Source organism: Gavia stellata, chromosome 19, assembly GCF_030936135.1.
Source record: "Gavia stellata isolate bGavSte3 chromosome 19, bGavSte3.hap2, whole genome shotgun sequence".
Taxonomy (NCBI): Eukaryota; Metazoa; Chordata; class Aves; order Gaviiformes; family Gaviidae; genus Gavia; species Gavia stellata.
Window position 1 is genome coordinate 3,813,031 of NC_082612.1, and position 24,287 is coordinate 3,837,317.

At 38.5% G+C, this 24,287-nt stretch overlaps 1 protein-coding gene across 2 annotated transcripts in view; it reads left to right on the forward strand.

Moving 5' to 3' along the window:
- Positions 1–24,287, forward strand: part of ANK2 (ankyrin 2) — a 316,797-nt gene that overhangs the window by 230,844 nt on the left and 61,666 nt on the right. Inside the window, exons 20-24 of one of the 2 annotated variants that reach the window (XM_059826980.1) lie at positions 375–473; positions 5,962–6,034; positions 7,453–7,533; positions 18,375–18,519; positions 23,850–23,952. In XM_059826980.1, the coding sequence (XP_059682963.1) occupies positions 375–473; positions 5,962–6,034; positions 7,453–7,533; positions 18,375–18,519; positions 23,850–23,952 (501 nt within the window). Of the gene's footprint in view, positions 1–374; positions 474–5,961; positions 6,035–7,452; positions 7,534–18,374; positions 18,520–20,449; positions 20,462–23,849; positions 23,953–24,287 lie in introns of both variants that reach the window. The other variant, XM_059826979.1, reaches the window with a different exon arrangement.

Here is a 24,287-nt window from a genome sequence, read left to right on the forward strand (position 1 = left end):
AATACTTTTTTTAGAAGAGTATTTCTGATGTAGAGCCGTTTATGCAAAATAAAATATGAACTTCTGCAGACAAGACACATTCTGTATAGTGAAATTTGGGCATTGAAGGGTTAAACCATACAGCACTTTTTTATTTAGAATAGCAGGCAGATGTAAGTGTGTTGTGTTACCATGGTAATCAGGGCTATAGTCTTAAAGAACTTACAAAGACAGAGTCAGATGTAATGGTAAAAAAACCAGTGATTTTCCTAGGCTGCGCCTTGTTTTGGATGGAAATGCTGGCTCATGCAGTGTTGGGAGTGATCTCATTGGTTCACATCACAATCCTCCCTCTCATTGCGCTCTCTCTCTCCCCTTCCCTCTTTTCTCTTCAGAATGGTAACACTGCCTTAGCTATTGCAAGGCGTCTGGGATATATCTCAGTGGTCGATACGCTGAAGGTTGTAACGGAGGAGATTACCACCACCACAACTGTGAGTTGCAGATGCATTAAAATGTCTCTCTTCTTTATTCAGAATGTTGTCTTTCTCTTCCTCCCTCAGACTCTCCATGTATCTCTCTCCTTTTTTTATTTTCTGGTTTTAGCCCCCCCTTTCTGTTGGATTTTTGCAAAAGTGCTACAATGCTTTCAGTCTATCTTTTAAGCATGTGGAAGTGCATGCGACACAACAGGCTTCACTGAGCTAGGAAACAAAATCTACATGCATACAGATGGAAAGCAACTATTCAAAAGCACAGTAAAACTTTTTTCTAGATACGGGTCTGAGCTGCAAACCCAAACTTTCTGGAAGTTTGTGCATTGTTGTTTAGACCCTGTCCTGTTCCTCCTTTCACCTCTCCTTTTCAGTCTGTCCGTACATTTCCACACTTTTGACACCTACTGGGGTGCAACACAGCAAGCTTCTTAGCATTTGGACTGTACCAGCCATGGACTGGTGCCAGGCTTAATGATGCTCACTAGATGGCTCTGAATCACATCAATCACCTTTTTACTCAAGTCACTTTCAGTTCAAATAGATCCTGTTTTTCCAAAATACAAAATAATCTTTCCTTATGTGCTCAGTCCTCCACACTCTTGGTAGTCTGTATTTTGACTTCAGGGTTTGTGAATAGTATGTGCTGAAGATCATGTTGCTTTAAGCCAGGAAAAACTGATATATTCTGACACTCTGGGAGGGGAAGGTTTTCTCTTCTTGGACTTTTACCTCCCATCTACAAATGTTGTAGCAGGTAGGAAGGGAGAACATCAAAAATAGTGCATCATTTAAGAAATTAATTTTAATTTAGATTTCCATTACTGGATTTTATCTTGAAACACTGTTAAAAGGTCATGCTTTTTTTTTTTTTTTTTAATGCAAGAAAGATTAGCAGTCTGGAAAACCTGTCAGATCTAGATGTCATTTAGGAGCTCAGAGCCATAAAAATCCAGATTACTTAAAAGATGCCACTACTCAGTTGGGGAGAGGGTTAGAGGAAGGGAAGAAATCCAAAGTCTCTTGTAAAGAAATGGGAAAATAATTTTGATTTTGTCACATGCTGACAGCAAGTCCCACTGATATTAACCGAGGAAGATGGAATAGAAGTAACATGGCATAAGGTTACAAATAGAGTGAGCCATAATTTATTAATGACCTGCAAAGATCAGACTGAGTCAGGTTTGGACAAGGAATTCCAGTGTAATTCCAGAAGTCTCTTAATAAAGACTGTATGTTTTTGTTGTTATTTATTTCGTGTTCTTGTTTAATCATATAGCACATCACACATGTACGTGCATAAACACATATGTATCTATTCAGAGATTTAGAAAAATAAAACCTAGGTAAAATTTTTCAAGAAACTTCAGCTCTTTCCAAAAGTATATTTTTTAGCCTCAGATGACACCTTTGCTTTTCTCTGTGCTGTGTCCTGGCACACTTTTTCCATTTACGGCTGGTACAAGTTGTAACTTCTTTTCTCTCCTACATTGTGTTGCGCAGTGCAGCCTTGTACCTTGTCATATGCAAGTATTAGATACTTTGTAATAATAGGGATTACACTATGAAAAGACACCTGTGAGTTATTTACTTTGGATCAATGTTTCTTTAAACTTTGAGGGTAATGGATTTTTCTACCAGATACCAGACGCTTGGGGTTTAGGACTGAATCAAATGCTGAACCTTACTTGCATAGGTGACCTCTAATGCTTGCATATAAGAGAAATCTGAAATCATGAACTGTGTCTAGGTACAAAGCACTGCTTTTAAAAGTCAGGTGGGAACCCTCGATAAACTCAGCAGGTTTTTAAGCTATGAATTTGTCTGAATCTTGTACTTCAGGGATATATAGAATGTAAACCTCTGGTGGTGGTGTTCATGGTGGGGAATGTTGATTAAACATAATTTAGAACAAGTCCTAAAAAGGAGGGATAAATAACAGGCACTCACAGGCTCTCCCTGCAGTAAAGTTCTCCAGATGGTGAGGTTGGTGTTGCCAAACCAGAACACAGTATTTAGCACTGAAAAAAAAGGTGCTGTCACCATAGCTACTTCATTCTCTAAGGTTGTAGCTGAGTGATGCATAGAGGATGTTAGACAGGCTGATGCTTTATTGATATTCAAGTCACTGGCATTTGAGATGAGGAAAAGATCTCCAGTGCCAAAGCCTTTGGTCTAACTTTGAACAAATTTTCCTCTTACTTGCATTAGTGTTGCTGTTGGTGGAGCCACATGAATATAAAGCAATAGAGAGAATAAAATGCACTCGTTTTTACCCACAGATTAGAGATGAATAGGAAATAAATCAGAATAAGCTAGACTTTCAAAGGTTTGCTATGCAATTAAGCTTTGGGGTATTTATACAAACAAGCATAGTCTTCCGGTGGACAAATGAATAGACGAGGAGCTTTGTGGTTGTTTACAGTACACTGCTGTTGAGTGAGGAATCGCTGAATGTACATACAGGTTTATATACCTGAATTATATATCTGAATTATTCTATGCCACCAGATGAAAATCTGGCCTTGCAATGAGAGTCTTAAATACAGAAGCCTAAAGTAAAGTACGTAATTGAATTCTCAGTGGCACTAAATAGTAGGGAGTTTGAGAAATATACATTGAGCAATTTTTGAAGTCGGCCATTCATGGGGCTAGACATGGATTTTAAATTTTGAGAGTATTTGACATTTCTAATGTGCCTTATCAATTAAAAAAATTCTAGTATTCTATTAAAAGTTCATTTAAAAACATTAATTCACAACTTCTGTTGGGAATTGATGTAGAGTTAATGATTCTTGCTGAGTTCAGTGTTCCAGAGATAGCATTACAGATTTTTTGTTCTTCTGAAACACGCGTGCGCACGCGCACACACTCTTTTGATTCTGTTTTCCAAACTTTGTTTCAGTTGTTAAATTATGTAATAATTTTCTCTGACTGAAGGGAAAATCAGGAAGCAAATAAAGTATCATTACTTCTCTCTAAATAAATAATAATGTCTGAGAGCCTTAGTCAGAGACCAGTTTGTTATTCTATAGGGGCCTGTAAAAACCTAATTTATTAATAAATTGATATTATGATAAATAAACCTTATTTACTAGGGTCTGCAGATCTAAGTTACTAGAAAGACAGTATACAATGTACCTCTATACCTGTAGCTTGTGGACTAGAGTATTGTAGCATCCTTTCACTTCTGTGTTCTTCTAATCAAATGGATCTTGTACATCAGCTAAGATTGGGAACCAAGTTTTCTTAACCAAATTTTGGTCATACAGCAGACATACAAACCCCAGCATTTGTGACTCCTAGGCAGACCCCTTCTTTCCCCTTTCTTCAGAATTTGGTCACCTCATCCTGCCTTTGTTTTTTTCCTGACTTTTCAATTATTTTACGTGGGGAATATACAAACTGGCAATAGAGGATTTGCCATACACTTTGTGTAGATACAACTGCAATGGCAATTACAACTACAATGCCCATAAATTGGTACTCACATACAGTGCTTTCCACTTCACTTGAAAAATATACAGCCCCCTTCACCTGGGTTTACTTCTTTAGCCCAGTGTCAGTGATTTTTATTTTATTTTTTTTAAATTTACGATTTATTTGTTAACTTACTGCTGTATTGTTGAAGAGATGAGGTCAACGTCACCTGAATGACAGCATCCTCCCCATCTGTTGTCGCTGACTTTGTCACCCTACTGCTGCCTGACATTTCTATCTGAGGAAAACCATGGGAATGCAGGGGGGGAAAGTCAGACATATTGGTGGAGGCATTTGGTGAATATAAACTAATTTTCAACACAGAACATGCGTTATGAAAAATACTGCAACAGAAATAATTAAGTGTCTTGAATCATGGATAAGAGTGAATTTAGGAGGCCTAATTGGGATTGCCATTGGAAGCAAAGGGCATTGTTCTTTCCCTGAGCCTCAGGAGGATGAATTGAAAACTGCTGTCACAGTTAAATACATTTCAAAAATGTAAAGCAGACTTTTAAAATAAATTTCCAAAGTAATTACACTGTTGGTAACTTTGTTACTTATGAAAGTGCAGTATCTTATAAAAACCAAGAATGCTGTCTTTGTCGGTTTGTTAGAAATAGGGAAGTATAAAACGGAATCGGGAAATACCTAGTAAGTTTTGTGCAACAAAAACTGCTATTGACTTCACTGCTTGATGTCAGTGGGCATTTTCCCCAAAGCACATTGCAGAAGGGACTTGGGATTTGGCTGACATTAATTATCCCTCAGATTGTATGCTCTTTCACTGCTTCTGCACGTAATGTTAAGTTATGCTTGATAGATACCATCCCCAATAGGGAATGAAGTACTACCTCAGTGGGAGTTTCACAGGACTCCTGACATTCCTCTCCATGCCAAAGGGGCACATCTGCTCCTACGTAGCTTGAAGGGCGATGTGTTGACTCCCTTCCACAGCTCCCCGGTTCAGCTGACTGGCTGCAGATCTGGGTGGAGCCAGGGAAACATTTATTTTTCTGTTGTGACTAATACTGTTCTGATCACTGCTCTTTTTTCAGTCCTTGGCATTTTGTCTCCTGTATCGTAACACACTGAAGAGTTTCCTGGAGGCAACTTTTTCACACCTTGCACTTCCTACAATTTCTTTTAATATGTTCTTCATCTCCTTTTCCAGTGTGTATCTTGATGCTAAAAGGATGTCCCCATTCTTGATTCAGCACTTCTAAACATCTTCCATTTCCTCCTGGAAGTCATTTATGAAGATAAAATCATTAAAAAAAAAAAAAAAAAATCTTCCAGTGTTCTCCTACTCCGTGCTCTCATGCTTAAACAATGTCCTCCCAGCAGTCCTCGGTCCATTCTTTCTTTGTATCACAATATTTTAAGCTTTTAGGTGCACAAAATATATCAGAATCTTCAAATAACCTTTTTTTTCCCTGATGTATATGTGATCTGGGGGAATATACATGATTTATGAAAAGGATATCATTAATATGCAGTGTAGTCACTTTGAGGGGGGGGAGAAATGTTTCAAGTGATCTGTGTAAATCCTTCACATCTTTTTTTAGTTTAAAAATTTCACATCATTCATAACTTCATTTCCAAATGCTTTACGATTTAATAATTTCCATATGCCACATACAACTTTCTGAAGCTCTTCTGTAGACATTACCTAATTCATTTTAAAATCATCATGGAAACATTGAGCTGAATTGTTCTACATGCACCATTTATAAATAAATTTGCTGGGAGATTTCTTTTCTTTTATTCCTCTGACCAGCTCATTGACTTTGGTTTTTTGTACTTTTCTGCCAGAATAAATGTTACCGTATAAAGCACTGAGAATAGGAGCTTCTGGAGTAAAGATGAAAAATAAAGTTAGGGGAAGGGGAAACATTATAAAATGTCTCAGCAGATCCTACTGCTGTTGCTGTTGAAAATATCCTGCTGTAAACTTTGCTGCTTCTTTTGGTGTTTAATTTGAGGATTGATGATTCTGACTTTGCAGACTGTAACAGAGAAGCACAAGCTCAATGTACCTGAGACAATGACTGAGGTCCTGGATGTTTCGGATGAAGAAGGTGAGCAACTTTGCTAAGTTCCTATTCCATATCACTTATGTAACCTGTAATATAGGCTGAACATAGCTGCTTAAGTATTTGACATCTTCATTTTGCAGTGCTTGAAATGACGTTCTATGTAATGGCCTTTTTTTAATGATGTAGTCATTATGGCATTTCAATAAAGATGCCAAAAGTGGACCCAACCCAAAATCCTGGACCCCTACATCTTTTTCCAGACAAAGCTTAACTGAACCGAATGAGAACATTTCCCAACTTCAGATTTTAAAATTTAGGTGTAGAGCTGTCCCAAAGCTGGGTTTGACCCTCCCATAAAGAGGAATTTGAGCAGTAAATTTTTTGGATCAATGCCACCTATTTGAGATACGCATATCTAGGAGTTCTGCCTAATGGGAAACATTTGTGTAAGAAGATGCATAAGGTGGAAGGTGAGGAGACTGTTCCCTTGAGGGAGCTTTTGGCACACACGAATCACAGATACATACGATATGACATAAAGTAACCACATGCTAATAGGTTTGGCGCTTTGGTTTCAGAGTCTATTGTATGTACAGCCAGGAGGCATATGTTCTACCGCTTAGCTAAGTCCCAAGAAAATTTCTGTGAAGTTTTGGAGGGATTGATAAAGTACTGTGGTTTTATACAGCACAGAATTAAGGAAATAGCTTAAAAACATCCCTTTCTAAAAGTTCACAGATGACTTCTTACAAATTTTAATCACAACGGCATCTGATAAATATACACACACATGCAAGAATTTTCTAAGTTCTTCTTTACTCTTGGCAGTGTTAATTAATATTACAGTACCTTACGTATGCCATTTAATGGTTATTGTTATTTCATGCAAATAATTTGTAGAGTGACTAATTTCCAAAAGTCCTAGGGATTTAGCAACACAGGTTACAGGGTTGGGTTTTTTTCTTTTACAAAGAACACAAATGCACTTGTGGTTCTAAATGGTACTGGAAGTTAATGGCATTCATGTTCCTAAACTGCTTGTATTACTTTTTGAAATGGGATTTATGCTGATAAATGAATTACACTCTTGAGAAAATACGATGCTTAGGCTCCAGATACTACTTCTTTTTTTAATGCTTGCAAACCTGCAAGCGAAAGCAAACAAGTGTGATTCAAAAGAAATTATTTTCTGCAGCATCATGATCAGTGAAATTATTTCTTTCAGGCATGTTTTTGCTACATTTTCTCTGTTTGAGAAACATTCAACTACTTGTGTAATTATTGTGATAAATGGCCTGTAAATTGCTTATAGCCTTATGTTAACTTTGTTGAATTTTCTCCCAATCTTTTGAACTACCATTTAACCATCTTTAAATCCACAAAGCCTAGTATGTCTTTCTGCTTCTACAGGACTAACACAGGGTATTCCTTTTTCTCAAACCAATTTATGTGTTGTACAGCCTTTAAACACTCTGATGATGAACGCTTCAGTGATGGTGAAGCATATAGTGGCACAGGTGCTCTTAGCAGAAGTTCATGGAGTAAGGCTTACAAACTTTCTCTTTTCCTTTAACTTGGATTGTTTGTTTTATTTTTTGTGTTGCAGAAACATGAATTTGCTTAATCTGGGTGCCTAACACTGCTCCTTTTCATTACTTTTGAAGTGTGACTGGGTGTGTGTTTCCTGAAAGGTGGAAGAAGGGAAGCCAGAAAATCCAATATTTATTACCTGTATCTTGAATATGTTGGCAGAATGTACTGTGGCTATCCAGCATGACTAATGCTCTCCAGTGCTTTGAATGAACATCTCTGCTTTCTGTTACCATCTGACACCTAATCTTTGTCAATAGCCAGCAGATACGACATAGGTACTCTGGCCCATTGCTGCTCAAGGCTCAGTACTGAGCACTCCTACTGATAGTGCCTCTGTGATCCTGCTGCACGTTGCTAAGCAGGTTGGTCGCAGTGAAAGCACTTCATGCCATTGTCGTTGTAAAATCTGTTGCCACAGGCAAAACGTTCAGGATGTTGCGAAAATTCCTAACATGAATGGTACTCGTCCACTTAAAATAGCTGGGGGTGGGAAGACTGCAAAACTTTTTTAATAAAGAGGATGAAGCTTTTAGTGCTGGTGTAGTCTTTATGAGAAGCTAGCAATAAGGTTTCTGTAATGCTGTGTTCTTAGCTGCTTTAAAGTGACACAATATGTTCTGAAATAAATGAATGTGACATGGTAAACCTGCCAGCTGTAATTGTATAATTATGAAGTTGAATACAAGAAGAGTACTTGAGCAAATAAGTGTTTCAGGTCCCATTGCGGAGCTTGTTCATCACTGGTGATAAGTATTTTGCATTTTGCCTGGGAAGCAGTTATATTGCATAATTGTATGCTGTTTCGTTAATAATATAGTATTCATATTCCTAAAACAAATTCAAGTGCAACATCCAGTCTTAGCAGTATAAAATAAAGGACCATATAATGTATCAAATAGCTCGGCTTGGTATGTAAGGTCCTGCTCTGTGTAGCCTATTTTAAAATATTTTGAATGGATGGAGAGTCCCACTAATTCTTCTTTAATTTTCATACAGCATTTTTATGTTTAGCAATTGTATTATTATTCAGAATTCTTTAACTTTTACTGTACCTGAAAAAAAAAAAATCTTTCCTTTGAACAGAACCAGATTATATTTTTTATTTAAAATTGAATTTTTATTTTTTTTTAAATTAGATCACTGGTTTTTCAATTATAAGTATCAGAGTTAAGTATAGAAGCAGGTGTGCATTGTCAGGGAAACACCCATGCCCATAACAGACTAGCTGAAATTGGATTCATAAGCTTTTGTGCAAGGATCAAGGAAGAAATGAAAAAAAGGAAACTTCACAGGCTAGCAAAAACATGATTACAGAAAAATCCTACTTCATCTGCTGTAAGCCTGTTGTGTGGTCCTACACATATCAGATATTCTATGGCATTAATAAGTCTTTCCTGCTTCGTGACCATCAGGGCCGAAGATGTATCAGCAGTTTTATTAAGCGGTTTATTCATACAGCACAGAAATACACACATGCACATGTGTGTTGCTGCTACTTTCTCTGTTTGTACTATAGTCTACCATGAAGACTAGTTAGGGATGATCATCCATTGTTATTTGCTGAGCACTGTGCAGATGTAATACAATTCCTGTTGGGAAGGTGATGGCCTGATCTTGCAGAAAAGATTAAGTGCTTCTCCTTGAGGATGGAGATTACACTACGGATTCCCACAGGCGTAGCTGTTAAGTGATGTGGTTTCTGAAACACATATCCATGCCAGCAGAAGTGCTTTGTGTGGATAGAGTTGTACTAAAAAACCTGCATTTTTATCATTGTATCTGGCTTAGCTGTTCATATTTGCTACAAGGTTTAGTTCCTTTAAAGCTGTTGCCACAAAAGAAGCAATGTGCACCTGAGGGATCCTTACAGCAGTAAAGAGCAATTACTGCAAAGCATCTTGTGAAACGTATTTTAGTGACATCTACAGAATTAGTGAAGTTAAGCACAAGCAGGTGTTTCTGTTAGGGCTGAGTCAGTGTAGACACGCAGGAAAATCTAGAAAAGGCAGGAACGTGGATTTTTTTATTCTCCCATATGTTAATATTGTATTGAGGAGCACGCTGCTCCTCTGCACTCATTCCTTGCATTAGTTTTGTGGCGAAAGAGCTGTACAAACTGCTGATGGTTTGTCTTTGTGACTCCCATCTGAGATAGTACAGTAAGTGTGGTATAGAGGATACAAGACCAACCCGTAAAACAGGTTGTTAAAGAGCTCTCATTTGTGTCTGTTTGGGCCTCCTCATCTCCTGCTCTGTTTTCAGTCCAGTTGATTTTCAAAAGCTCTGGTTTCACTGTCTCTTTGAGACTAAGTTCTGGCTGCTGCAAGAAGTTGTCGTAGCTCTAACCACACTTTCCCACATCCTCCATTAGGTCAGCACAAACGTTTCACCATGTGGTGAACCAACCCAGAGAACCCAGAATCTGTCTGAAAAATAATCTCTCTGTTTGATCTGACAAGTTATTTTTTGGCAAGACTACTTTTACAGGCAGAAGGGAATAGAAAGGTTGAAGTAGAAGGTGAGACACCATTGTCAGAAACAGCATGCCCCTGAGAGGGTTACCATAAAGGTCAGTTCACACCGCACAGTAATTAATGCTGACATTTCAGTTGCAGAGACGGGATAGACAAATGTTGAGTGAACTATCACGTGCACATAGTCAATCTCAAAAATCAGTTGGAATCATGGTATCCAAAGAACAAAAAGCATCTCTTTCATGAGGGGTGCTTGTCTAAAAGTTGCTAGAGTCAACTCTATGCCTGGTTGAGACGCAAGGTGAAGTTGTTGGCTTTTTTTTTTAAACTTTGTGTTTCTTTAAAAAAAATTACAAATAATGTAGTCATCTTAAGAAGAAGGTGATTAGGACATTGAATTTGCTGAAGTGTTTCTGGAAATGGAAACAGTGTCATCACATGTCCTGAAATAATTTATAAAGTAAAATATACATTAATGCCTACGTATGATAATGACCCAGTGTCAGATTGTTGCACTTTTCCTCTCACAGAGTTGCTCATTTTTCTCCTTTTTAGTTTTAAAGCCTACTCAAAATGTGATACTACATCATTCAAACATATTCACAGTAGTAGTATCCGTGTAAAAGTGGGGTTTGCTATCCCTTCGTGAATGTGCTTCAGTGGATTTCATTCATGTGTTGTCGACACAAAAGGTTCTCAATATAATGGTTAGCTGCTCAATTTTTCTCTTATAACTTTATTGACGTTGTTGCTAGGAATGTGGGAAAAAAGTTATAACAAAGTTTTACTTGGATTGTTTTTCATTGAAATCTTTCACAGAGAATATAGGTTTTTTAAAAAAATATCTGGGATTGTCATTGGAAAGAAATTAAATTATTTTATTTTTGTTGGGGTAGAATTGCTAAAGATTGCTCACTTGTCAACATCTTAGTAATGAAAAATACGAGATTGTGGTTAGGTCGCAAAAATGTTGGCAAAAGTTTTAAAGAAACTGCTGTTTTCCATTTGCATCAGTGTTGTTGACAAAAAGTAGAATTGACCAGATTAGCAATAATAAATGATGCCAGTGACATGTGTAGGCATGACCCAAACTACAGACACACGTTTGTTAGTGCAAAGAAGGAATAATGCTTGGGCATGACCAGGAGACACTATTGTATTTACTTATACATCATTTCCTAAATTGTTATTTTATGAGCAATGTCGAGCACTGAATTATTTTCTTCAGAGACTGAAGTTATAGGGGGGGACCTACAATAACTTGTTCATTGAAGTAAATCATAATCGGCATGTTAAAAAGGGGAAATGTATTTTTGACTAGTCTTATCCGTCTGATCTAAATCTGTCTTTAAAGCTACTGGATATTATTCCCACTCATGACTGATAAAAACTGGTTGCTTTTACATTTACATTAACCTTAATTAGCTAAAGATTTTATGGCTGCTGGCAGTACTTACAGATATTTTGTAGTCAAAGTGAGCTCTCCCAGTCAGAGGAGCATTACCCATTCCATGGGCAGCAGATGTCTTGGGCTGTTGTCCCCTGGAACAACATGGCTGTGAAAGATGACTTGTGTGTCGGTACATAACATTTTACAAATAATTTTAAAAGTGCTGCATAAAAGAGTGGTACTTGCCATTTGAATTTCACAAAGGCAGAATTAGTAAATACTTTATATCCTTGGGAAGAAGGAAAAGACTTTTTTCCCCCTCTTTTCACTTTAATGCATGCAGAGTCTTGGTCAGCAGGTTTGTTGGGTGTCATAGATATCTGTACTAGACCCAGCTTTCCTTCCTTGAAACACATGCCCAATGTGTTTCATATTGTGAGGAAGTTTCCTGTTTCATAGGAAATACTTACCTCGTCTAGGGTGAATTTTCCTCTTCCATGAGAAGAAAGCAGTATTCTGATGGAACAAAAAGCTAAATCAGTTCTCCATCACTTTCCCCAGTATGTCCTTTTGATGTCACTTCCTGCCCAAAATTCTTTGTGGGATCTGCCTTATTGCTCCTCTTGAAACTATACAGAGAACTCATTCAAGTCCCAGTTTGACTGTCCACGGCATAGTAGCCCCACCACATCTCAGACTTTTCGGCATGCCAGTTAGTGTCGATGACCTTCCAAGGCTTCTGTGGCTTAGGGAGGTAGGGATAGTTTGTTCTGGTCCAATTCTAAAAAGGCAGTGCTTTTATTCTTTGTTACCTAGATCCAACGTAACAACTTCATACATACCGTAGTAGCCACTGGTAAAATAATGGAATTCATTTTGCAGCAGGTTAATTTGAGAGAAAACAAAATCAAGGCATCTTCCCCTCCCCGCAGATCCTGGAAGGTAGACATACAGGTTTTTTGCTTTTCATTTGCTTCACCTTCTGTCTTTCTGCAAGTGCCGCACTGAGCTACCAATAGGTGCGTGACGATTCATGTTAAGTCATGTATCAATATATGAAACCATACATGAAACCCTGCTTTCCTGACTGACTAAAAATAAAGAAACATAAAGCATTAGCCAAACTGTGATTCAGGGAAACTTCTAGTGTGTGTGGGCCATTAAATAGAGGATTGACTAGAGGGAAGTGAAGGTGTCCAAAGAAAGTGTCAGAGAAACTCTGCATTATACATTCCTTTAAAGATGCTTCAGGACTTACATATTCCATAAAAAATTGGGCTTGCCATAGCTGTCCCTTCTCCATCTGTTACTTTTAAGGAGCAGCACTTATGTGGGGAGCTGTAGACTTATCTGTATGCTGCAGAGAAAACAATAATTTTGGCAAACTCACATAACTGTATCTGGCTTTAAAAACATCTATTAAAAGCAATTTCTGGTAGTTTCTATTGCAGTCCTCTTTCATTATTTTTTCTAACTTTTGCCTATATTTTCTCTATGTTTTGTGAGAAACAATTCCAGAGCAATTCTCCTACAGCAGTTGTATTTTGCAATTCACTTACATACCAGGAGAACTACAGGAATGATAGGAACTGCTTTTGTTGAGGCTGTGGACGCATATCCAGAATGGTGTGGTGAAAATTCGAAAACTGCTTTTTTGATCAAACATTTTCATAGCTCCCTGATATCAGAGGATAATTTCTGAAAAAAAGCTAGTCTGTTTTAGAAATGTTAATGAAACACTTCTCCTGTGAGCCAATACTGATCTGCTAAGTTGGGAACTGCATGTGGCTGGGTGCCTCAGAGCTACTGTCTTGTAAATGTTACTTTGCATTTAAAACATGTTTTTGATCTCAAAGCAGTTCATGATTGTTGCTTGATTTAATCAGTTATACAGGTAGGGCATACCACTCCCTTTGGCAGAATTTAAGAAAACTACAAAGTAAATACAGCAATATCGGCGTGGGTCTCCGCTTTTGATGGTTTGGTAAAATCTTGTGTGTTCAGCCAAACTGTCATGGAAGGAGCAGATACGTGGTCTCAGCATGCAGCCTGTTTCTTTTAGTAGTCCATAGTAGTTTGTGGTGCTCAAAACCTGCGTTCAAACATGTGAAATCATCAGCATCAAAATTAGCTTTTCGTTTTCTCTGTGCTACTTGGTTAGAGTAAGGCAACTATTTACTGAGTGGACAGTGAGATCTGCCCAGGTGCTTCCCTTCATGCTCACAGGTGTCTTAGAAATTAGCAATTGAGATCCAGTGCTCTGTTTGGCTATTATGGGTTCATGATACACAGAAATAATATGTGGTCAGTGTAAAATGTAAAAAAAAAAAAAGAGGAGCAGACCAGTAAGAGTCATACAAATATTGCTGACTTGAGCAAAAAGTTAATTAGTTGTGGATTTTTGTGAGTTGGTTGGTTGGCTCTATTTTAATGCAGACTTCGAAAACATTTCCGTGTGGCTTTGACAGTGACTGACAATGCAGTATACTCCCGCTCCCCCGTCTAGGCAAACAGAAGAAACTCCAGGCAGCTGCATTTTAAAAGCTCGCAGGGAGAGTTCCCATTCAGGGTTTGTCCATTTTTTGCCTGCCTAACTAACTGCACCATCACTGGCCATGTGCAGCGCCGACTGCTCCTCGTAGGCATGCTTCCTGCTTTGTGGTTGTGTGAGGCTCCGTCAGAGCTCCGTGAAGCTCTGCAGAATGATGCCAATGCTGCTATTTTAATTCCGTTTCTGTGGCAGCAGTGTCTTAAAGGTTCAGGGTCTTCTGAGTCAGTGAGAACTAGCTGTTTGGTTTTTCTGGAGTGCCTCTGCAGCACAAACCGGCAAGGTGGAAGAGTTCCCCGGCTAGTGCCACCTGTGCTGCACATCATGGTGCAGGATTGTGCAGGGATGCCTGCTCAGGTCAGCTGCATGGCACCGCTGCTGCCTTAATAGTCCCTGCTGCGAGAGAGCTTGTTTGCTCAGGTAAAACACTGAATCACCGTAGCTCTGCTGCTTCTGGACTGATGTGTTTGCACAGCTCTGCAGTCTGGTATGTATGGATTCACCAGCACAAGAATCTCTGTGCCGCTCTTCGCTGCTTCAAATAGGTATGCCTTTGGTTGGCTTGGTTGTGACAAAGATTTAAACCTTTGTGTAAAGTGTTACTAACAACCATCAATGCAGTTTTCACTTGCCCATTATGAGTTTCTGTATCAGGCCTTCCTTGCTTTAATCATAGTATTTAAATCTTAAAGTTTATTTAATTTTCCCATTCTGATTCTTAGCTTTACTGTCTCTCTTCTTCACCTCTCTATTGCATTTTCATCCTTTCTTTCCCTCTCTTGGATACAATCTTGCAAAATGCTGGGTCTCCAGTTTTGCAGAAGAGGCCACTTGATTTAATAGTTGTTGTAGGTGGCCAACACCTCATAGAAATGTTTAGCACCTTGCTTAGCAGGTCCATATCTCCTTCTCATTTTTTCCTCATAACAGGCCTAGAACCTGCTAAACTTACGCTGTCTCTGTGATCCCTTCTCCCTGCAACCTGGCCCTTGCCAGTCCCAACCTTTGTATCCATCGTCTTGCTTCAAGTGATCTCTCTCCTTTGATTTTTTTTTTTTTTCCTATCCCCCTTTGAGGAGAAAAGAAAGAACCCCAAGTGTTGCAAACCTGTACAAAATGTATGCTTTTGGGAGGTCTTCCATCTTGTTCCAGGGCATTAGTTTGGCCACTGGAAACAGATTAATGGACTAACCAGATCATTGCTGAAAGTCCAGAGGGACCATGGTGCTTTGTGTGTTATTCTCTGGAAAAGCTACTCATTGTACTGGGATTTATTTGCACTCTGCAAAGAAAAAATAATAGCAGCAGCAAGTGGAGGGACTCAGCTATTGGCCACTTTTTGTGTAAATATAAAGAGATTCCTAGGTTTGGGGATTTTAAAATTTACTTACCAGTAAAACCCCAGAGTCCAGGCACTTGATACTTCCTTCTGGTGCATTTTATTTCCTTTCAAACCTGGCCTAAAGAAGATAATGTTATTCAGAAATGCAGATTTGGACAGAATTTTTAGAGATATTTGCAAGGTGGGCAGTAGCAGTGATGAGCCAAGGCTGAACAGGAATGCTTTAATTGGGGCACAGTGCAAGGTCACCCAGTGTTTTGTAGTGTGTTTTCCCCTGTCGAGTAAATCTCTGAAAGTCTGTTGGTATCATTGAAGAAAGGAAGGTGTTCTTTCAATTAAATAGAGGATAAATCACTAAGTGGGTAACTCATCGAAATCCACCTGCTAAGTTCATAGGTGGCCACTGCAAATCATAGAGCATCAATGTCAGGGGCTATATTTATCACGAACTGCTTAGTAAGTGGTGAAATCATTACTGTCATTAATTTGATGGGGAATGTGATGGCAGATGAATTGTTTCTAGCATGATTGAAGAGCATAATTTCTTGTACCACCACAAAACTGCCATCTGGGAAGATTTGCTGTGTAAAGAAGCTCACGGTCAGCTGAATATATAATTTCTTCTCAGCAGATAACATGTCTGTGTACGTTTGAATTGGCTGAGTCTCAGGAATATAGCCATGTTAGATCTTCTGATGACAACACAATATTACTGGCAGGATGAATTAGTGCTTATTACACAGACTCAGAATAATTCCCTTTGCGTGTGTGCAATTGCCTTGCAGAGCAGGAATTAAGATACTCGGGTAACCACAGTTGTATGAAATGTTATGTTGCTACACAATCATTTAGACTTAAATACATATTTTTTCCCTTCATATACTAGGAGGCACTACTTGTTTTGGGAGTTCATCTCATTATGGAAAGATGGAAGGGCACAAGGGGTTGGCGGGGAGTGACTTTAATTTCTAGTTCACTCACTCAAGACTAGTATGCTAGCAAGTAAGCTGTGTTACCAGCAGATAAATGTTCTGAAGACGTTGTGAAATATTCACGGATAGTCTTATTACCGTTTGCAGATGTTCACATCACATAAAACAGCTAGTGTTACTTAAAGCCATTATTGACAGCTCTTAGATGAGAGGCCAAAGCTGAAATAAGAGTAGAGTTTGGATTTTTTTTTTTAAAGTATGTGGGTGTGATGAAAGTAGTGAAGATTTTGCCTTTGTTTCTATTCTAGATGGAATGTCCGGCATGATTATAAGTATCTAGTTTATTTGAAATATAACTTGAAATTCCTTTTGCTGTTTGATTAACAGCATTGCCTTAATACCTTCCAAGTTTTCACTAAGCCCTGTGCTTTATAATGTGACATTCCCAGGAAACAGGAGGCATCATCTGTCAGAAGACAGGAAACATGCAATGATTAAATGCCTTTTATTGTTTTCTGTGAAACTGTGCCCAGTTTCTCCTCCTTAATGTGGGCAGATGGAATTTTCAAGAGCTTTTGTTGTTGTAGTGAAAAGATTTAGGCCTCATTTTTTACATACGATATTTGTGTACGCAAAAAATCTTAAAACCCCCAAAGCTTACTTAGTTTTAGATGACAAATCATAAATTATTTATTTATTAGCTGAAACATCAAGCTAGAAAAACTAGCTTGATTTGTTTCATGAAAACAAATACCAAGATTTCTTCCTTCAGTAGTGAGCACCACCCCTATAGCTTGTAATACCATTAACATTTTTCAGGGGGGAAGATGTTCTACCAGAAATAGCAGCAGTAACAATAATTGGTTTTTATTAAAACTTCAAATCACACAAGTGGTGATTGTCCTGATGCCCAAATGAATTCTGTTTGAAACAGCGTGGATACCACTTACCTAACCTTTACAATCCTTCGTGTTTCTCGCCCTATCGGGGTGAATTACTGCAGCTGGAATGTGTAGCCCCCGAAGACTGGTCCTGTCTAACAGTTCCAGTAGCTTCATGTCACTGAGCTTCAGGTTCTTGATGTTTGCCCGTGCAGCTTAGAAAATGAGGAAGTGTTAAGATACTGGTGGCCTAGGGCCACGTTGTGTGGTTCTTTGGGCCACAGCAAGCCTCCGGCAGGCTCCTACAGCAGTGATTAACCATCGGGCAAGTGACTGACCTCTCCAGGCAGAAACCCTGGAGAGAAACCGTGTTACAAATGGGTATTAAAAGAAACATCTACATGTTGCTTGGCAGTGTAATCTGTTTTGTTAGTCTGCTGGGGAAAAGCAAACTGTGACTTCATATAGACAGAATTTCCTGGGGAAAATAATTTTGGAGCTAAAAAAAAAAGAAACCCTGTTATTCAGAGTATATGCAAAAAGGTTACTGTGTCAGATAACCAATGATCATTTAGGCTCTGATTCATTATGAATTACTTTTCTGATTAGTGATCATTGCCATCTATGCATGTGAGCTTATTTCCAGTTTCTGGATATTGCCGTGTTTTAGAAATAAGACTTTTTTTGCTGATGACAGAAGGATGTTGGAACATGGGTGAGAAAGCTTCATATGATGTGAAGTTTGGACAATGGAGAGTTTAAATTAGGATTTGCAGCTATCAGGCATAAGGCCACAGAAAACACCTTTTCAGCTGAAAACACATAGCTTACAGTCAAGTAAGTGGTTATATTTAATCATAAACTGTCAGGCTGTGATACAGTATAGCTGTGACCAGAGAGCTAAAATGGGTAAAGGAGTGGAGAGACCACGCTTTAGAGAGTAGCAAAGAAATTTGCGCCTTACCAGTATGTGCAACAACAAAAATTAGATTAAATCTAATTGATTAATCCCCTTGATTTCAATTTTTTTTTTTTTTTTTTTTTAAATCTTGCTTGATGTGCCAGTTTCATTAAATACATTAATTGCTTGCGGTTTGCGGTGTTTCCTGAGTGGAAAATGCCTTCCTGTCTATTGTGCCATCCAGCTGTTAGATCCCAACATGTAAATGAAATCAAACTTGTGTGTATGCTTATCTCTGTCCCTTCTGTGATTGATTTAAAGGTGATGACACAATGACAGGAGATGGAGGAGAGTACCTTCGGCCGGAAGACCTCAGAGAACTAGGAGATGATTCTTTACCAAGCAGCCAATTCTTAGATGGTATGAACTACCTAAGGTACAGCTTGGAAGGAGGACGATCTGACAGGTATTTGCCTGGGCACATATCTTTTCTTATGATAATTCTGCACACATTTTGTTATAGATGTTTGAAATCCCTTTCTCGGGGTCTTTAACTCGGGGAGACATGCGATGCACTTGTCAACATTTCTTTATTAGGTATGTCAGTGTGGCAGTTGCCACTTTGTAGGAGGAAGGTGTGGTCAGGAGGAATATTTCCTGACCAGTGCAAAAATGAATACATTTCGCACTAATACTGTACTCGGAGTCTAGTGAAGAATTTGTTTGTGATTCTTATTTGGTTCTTGAAAAGGCATAGCTTGCTTTATTGCTTTTGTGGCCAGGTAAAGGAAGAAGAGCCTAGCTGTCTATGGAAAGGGCTTATGAATCATCCCCATCTCCTCCTGCCATGAGTCAGGGGATGGGTGGATAGGTGGACAGGCTGTTTTAGCATTAGGTGAGCATTACTTAAAAAGTAATTTTCTGGCTACAGATATAAGGAAAGGAGCAATGGACTTGGTCATTCCACATTGGATTGGCAGGGAATATATTGCCAGCAAGTATGTCGATTCTTTCTGTTTCATCATGTTGAATTAGCAGGAAAGAGAATAATTTTCCTTCCACCGGCACAGCACAGTATTTATGTTGCAAATAAAAAAACCCCCAAACATTAGAAAAAGAACGTGTGTTCTGTCCAGAAAACTTGCTGATTTGCTTATATCTAACAAGTTGAACTTAAGCCTAGATGTATTTGCGGAATAATAATGCCTGTAGCTTTAATCTTTTTTTAAATTTATTTTAGAGCATGTCACTATTAGTCTACGAAAAAATAGAGAGTTCCCTTTTCAGAATGAGAGCCTTTACTAGTGAGCGTAAGTGTAGACTCAAACTGGCAGATTAACACCCACAGTTCTAGTTTAGAATAGGCTACCCAGGCATTCCTGTTTGAAAATGACAATGTCTAGTGTAAATCAGTAATGTCTCCAGACTTACTGCCTTTAGAATTGGGGTTCACTAAAGGGAAACAAAAAAAAAAAAAAAAAATTGAGAACATGGCAACAGAAAGAATTTTTAACCTACCTCATTTTCCAGTCTTGATTGTTATTCTGGCAGCATTTCGGAAGCTCAGTGAAATCAGTAGGATCCATTCTGTTTACTTCAGTAGGCTATGAATTTCTCCTGGAACAAAAGATGTCAGGAAACAGTTCGGTTTGCCTCACAGCATGTGTAAATCCCTCATCATTCAGGTCTTAGAAGCTCGGAGTCTTTGTTGGTTTTTAGACAGCCCCAGTGAACGCACTGAAAACAAAGTGACTGTGTGGCTTTTTAAGTCTCAGAGGATGTTTATGAACTATATCAGAATGCCTAAAAATCAAAACCTTTTATCATGCGCTTTCAATGGTAACAAAGTTGTTTTTTTAAAAAAATTTTAGGATATTGTATAGAAGTGATTGTGCAGGCAAGTGTTAAGCCAGTTTCTGCTCCCATTTAGAATATTTTAGCTTTTAAATACTGTCAGTGGATTTCAGTAGATTTTCACTGGCATGTAATTGATGTGTTTTATTTTGTGTTTTATGAAGATTATTTCACATCCTGTATCAAGCATGATTATATTGAAATGAAGCAAAATTATAAAGGGAGAAAGAATGAAAGAAAAAAGTACATCTTTCTAACTCCATGGTCTCATTTTCTGTCACTGTCAGGTTACTGGTTGTAAGAATTTTCACAGAGACTGCTTAAATTATTTTGCGTTTGCTTTAATGTGATTTTCATTGCATTATACTGACTTTGGTTTTTCAAGAAATTCAGTAAAGCAAAATAGTATCAGCAGTCCAGACTCATGTAATCTTATGCATTGAACAATTTGATTTAAAAACATATCTTTTTCTTTTGTAATCATCTTCCCTATTTATTTTATTTCTCTCTCCCCTTCATTCTTTTTCATATGCTTTCATTAGCACCATGCCCAGGTAGGTATTACATAGCATGAAAACGTGTTGTCTCTATATCCTTTTATGGCACCTGTCTCTGTTCATCCATTTTGGAGGCCTGCTGTATGCCGGAAAGTTGATTCGGAGCACCAGATGAACGACGCTGCTGTCGGAGATAGCTGTAGTCTCAAATGAGTATGATATGTAGTGGTGAATACTGATCCAGCAGTACTCTCTGTCTAGAAGGGTCACAGTATGACAGAACCACTGTCCACAGAAACTTCCCTGATTCCTGTACAGATACTGTTAGCAAGGATCAGGGAAGTTGCACTAGATCACGACAGCTGGTAGCTGTCATTCTGTCTCCATGCTGCTGGGAAGGTTAGCTATTTTCCTTCTCTATGTGGAGAAACAGTAGTAGAATAAAAAATAAAGAGAATGGACTACACTAGCTGGTTTCTCCCTCTGGACATTGAGAGACAGAACTGATTCGGGCCATATCAGATCACCAGTATTTGAAAAAACTCCGTTTCATTGTAAGTCCCTTCCACCTTTCTAGTCTATGTTTTCAAGGCTGATTTATACAGTTGTCAATGATACCGGGTTCTTTTCCCAGCTTCTGAAACAACATATACTTGCCACAATGAGAGATACGCCTAACTGGACTAGAGATCGCTAGAGCTCTGTTTAGGCTGGCAAGTGGATGTGTGTCCCAGTCATCCAGATTAGAAATTCGGCTAGAGTATGCTGCCCTTATTTTCTGGATACCACCTGGGCTTTATTCAGGCCTTAGAAGAGGTGGGTGATACATGCCTGTGCATTACCTAACACGGGCAAGACACGCTTTTACGTTCAGGAGCTTTGTAGCGTTCCTGGGTTCCACAGTTCAGTCTCTGGGGCTGAGTAGAGTGCTGTTGACCCCACAACCCCTGTGACTTAAGAGTTATCAGCCAGATTTGGAAAGGATCTGTATTTAGACATTAGTTTTGTCTCTGTGATTTAGGTTGGGTTTGGTTTTTTTTTTTTACAAGATTCCTGAAGACTTATTACGATAATAAACAATAAGTTCTGTTCAGTGCCACTACACTTCCGTAACTGGACTGTCATTTCAGTCAGTACCTTTATTTCTAAGTCTCAGAAGCACAAACCTTTTAACTACTGGTTTGCTCTTCATTTAGCTGGTACAGCACACAGAAGAGGAGCAGTGTCATCTGAACACTAGTTTTGAAATTAAGTGTCGTAGGAAATTTAAACTTCTAATTTACTGCAGACCTCAGTCATGCTTGTACATACCTTGCCTGTAGGTAAAGTCCATACTTTCTGTAGGTAAAGTCGTACCAATGTATTGGATATTTACTGGAGCTTACATACAGGTACTACGTAGTGGATATGTACTGGGCTACTTGTAGTGGTGGTAGTAGCAGTGCCGAGTACTTGCAGGAAAATACGGACAAAATCACCATACAGATAACCAGTTAAATCTAGTACATGCTTCCTTTTGTTCAATATCTATCCAGGACATGACATTAGCTGAATAGCAGAACCTACAACTTGGATGGTGAACCTCTTACAAGCATTGCATGGCGCAGCGAAGCAGTTCTGAAAGTGTCAAACGTTGAAATCAATAAAGGATAACGATGGCAAATGGGGTCTGCTACTGAGGTGTATTTTTCAACCAAAGAACAAATGTTCACTGAAGTACTGTTGTTATGAACAAGCAAGGTGTACTCTGCCTACCCAATTCACATTAAAATGTTTAACCAAAATACTCTTCGGTCAAGATTCCCTGTCATAATTTTTTCTGAAATGTTATATGCAGACAGTTATGGTGAACTTCTGTCCCTATTGAAATTTTGTTGGTTGTTTTAATGGGATCAGAATTTTATTCCAGAAATGCATAGTCCCAATTATACCAGCCTTACATGTCTCATCTCTTCCACTTGTCTGGGTGAAAGACATTTCATGACATGTAAGAGAGATTATTTATTGTTAGTTTGTTTTTTTCTCAAGACTTCCCTAAGGCTGATACTTGTGTGATACCTATCTTTGCTTTCAGTTTTGTGCAATCCATCTAGTATGCTAAATAGGCCATTGGTATAAGTCAATGATCAATAGCATTGATTATTCTTCAATGTCATGTATTTCTAATAGAAAGAAGATAACCGTTTGTTTCTAACAATGTATCAAAAAATTATTGAGTGAATGTAGCTATTGTTAAAAAAGGCTGACTGGTCTGAATCGGGTGGTAAAATACGATTTCCAACAAGATCTGCATTTAAAGCACTTGAATCTCGTGCCCATAATGTACACCCGACTTATTTTATCGCTAACTGCTGGAAATTAATTACCGCTTAAAAATCTATTTATCTAGATAAATGCCCTATTTTTCTGATCCAGTGTGTTAGTCATTATGAGTCCTACTCATGGATGTGTAAAGCCATAAAAATAAAACTGCTTCCTTCAGTTACGTGTACTATATTCCTGAAGATACAGACCAACATCCCAGAGTACACATACAACATCTGAAGGTGGTTGATCTGTTTTTAAAAATCACTATTGTAATATTGCTGCTAGTAAATATTTAAAGGACAAAGCTAGTGCTATTTGGTAGCAGAAACCCCATTTACCTACATGTCCTTCTGTGGTGTGTTCTTTGTCTTTTTCTGCTTTTTGCTAGTGGATACTGCAGCTACATTCTGAGCCAGTGCTTGGAAGCAGCTTATTTACTGTCTTGCGTCTCTCATTGCTACAGCAACCAGTTTTCTGTAGAGCTGGGTGTACTTACAAAGAAAACAGTGCTCACATTTGGACTGCCTCTCTAAAGATGCTGTTGGCACACAGGGGAAGAATTTTGTTTTACACAGGAGCTTGCGGCTGGCCACAATTCACCTTGCTGTGTGTACCTTCCAGGGGACAATATCAAGCATATTTACTTACAGTTTTAAGGGGAGAGAGTAGGTCATAACAAAGCTTCAGAAAGAGTAATTTCAGCTTTTCTTCAGATGTTAGCATTCTGGTTTTCCATAGTGGTTTGCTTGTGTGACGTAGCAGGAGAGAGAACTTCTCCAAAGAGCCTTACTTAAAAGAAAATCGTGCTCTTTATTCTAAGGAAACTATCATGCCACAAAGCCAAGTATGAAGTACTTGTGAGTATAAAATAAACCGTCATCTAGATTCATCTCTAGGTTCTGCATTTTGAAGCAAATAAGGCAGTCAAAAGACTTTGTGGCCCTTGGTCAGAAAGGTAGCATAATGCAGATCTGTAAAACTCTGTTTTTCCCCCTGTGACTATTACTACTCCCCCTGGAAGCTGCATCATATTGCTAATAGCACGCTTTTTTCATTCTCCCACTCGATCTATCATGACACCTTTACAACATCATCTGTACTGCTGATATATTGCTATGGCATCCTACCAACCTACCAGCCTGCGATCCTTCAGTTCAGACAGGTCCCACACACTGAGCCATGCCTCCTACCTGAGGGACAGTGCCATGATTGACGATACGGTTGTAATCCCCAGCCAGCAGGTAAGCAAATTCTCTTAATTTCACTTATCGGTTGGATAAATACAGAAATGTAAAAAGATTATAGTTTAGATTGTACTAATGATACCATGTTGTGTATGCTGCTTTGTTTATTTTAATATAAATCTCTCTAATTTTCATTGATATTTAATGGCATAATATGCTGTGCAATATTAAACTCTATTCCAAAATAAACGGATAAGCTGTGTGAATGTAGTACAAGGACTGTCTTTATAATGTTTTCCATTTTAACTGATTTTTGAATGATGCTAACAGCCATTGGGCTAAATATTCGGTTGATCTAATGAACTAAAGGCCATTGTCCTCCAAGATACTAT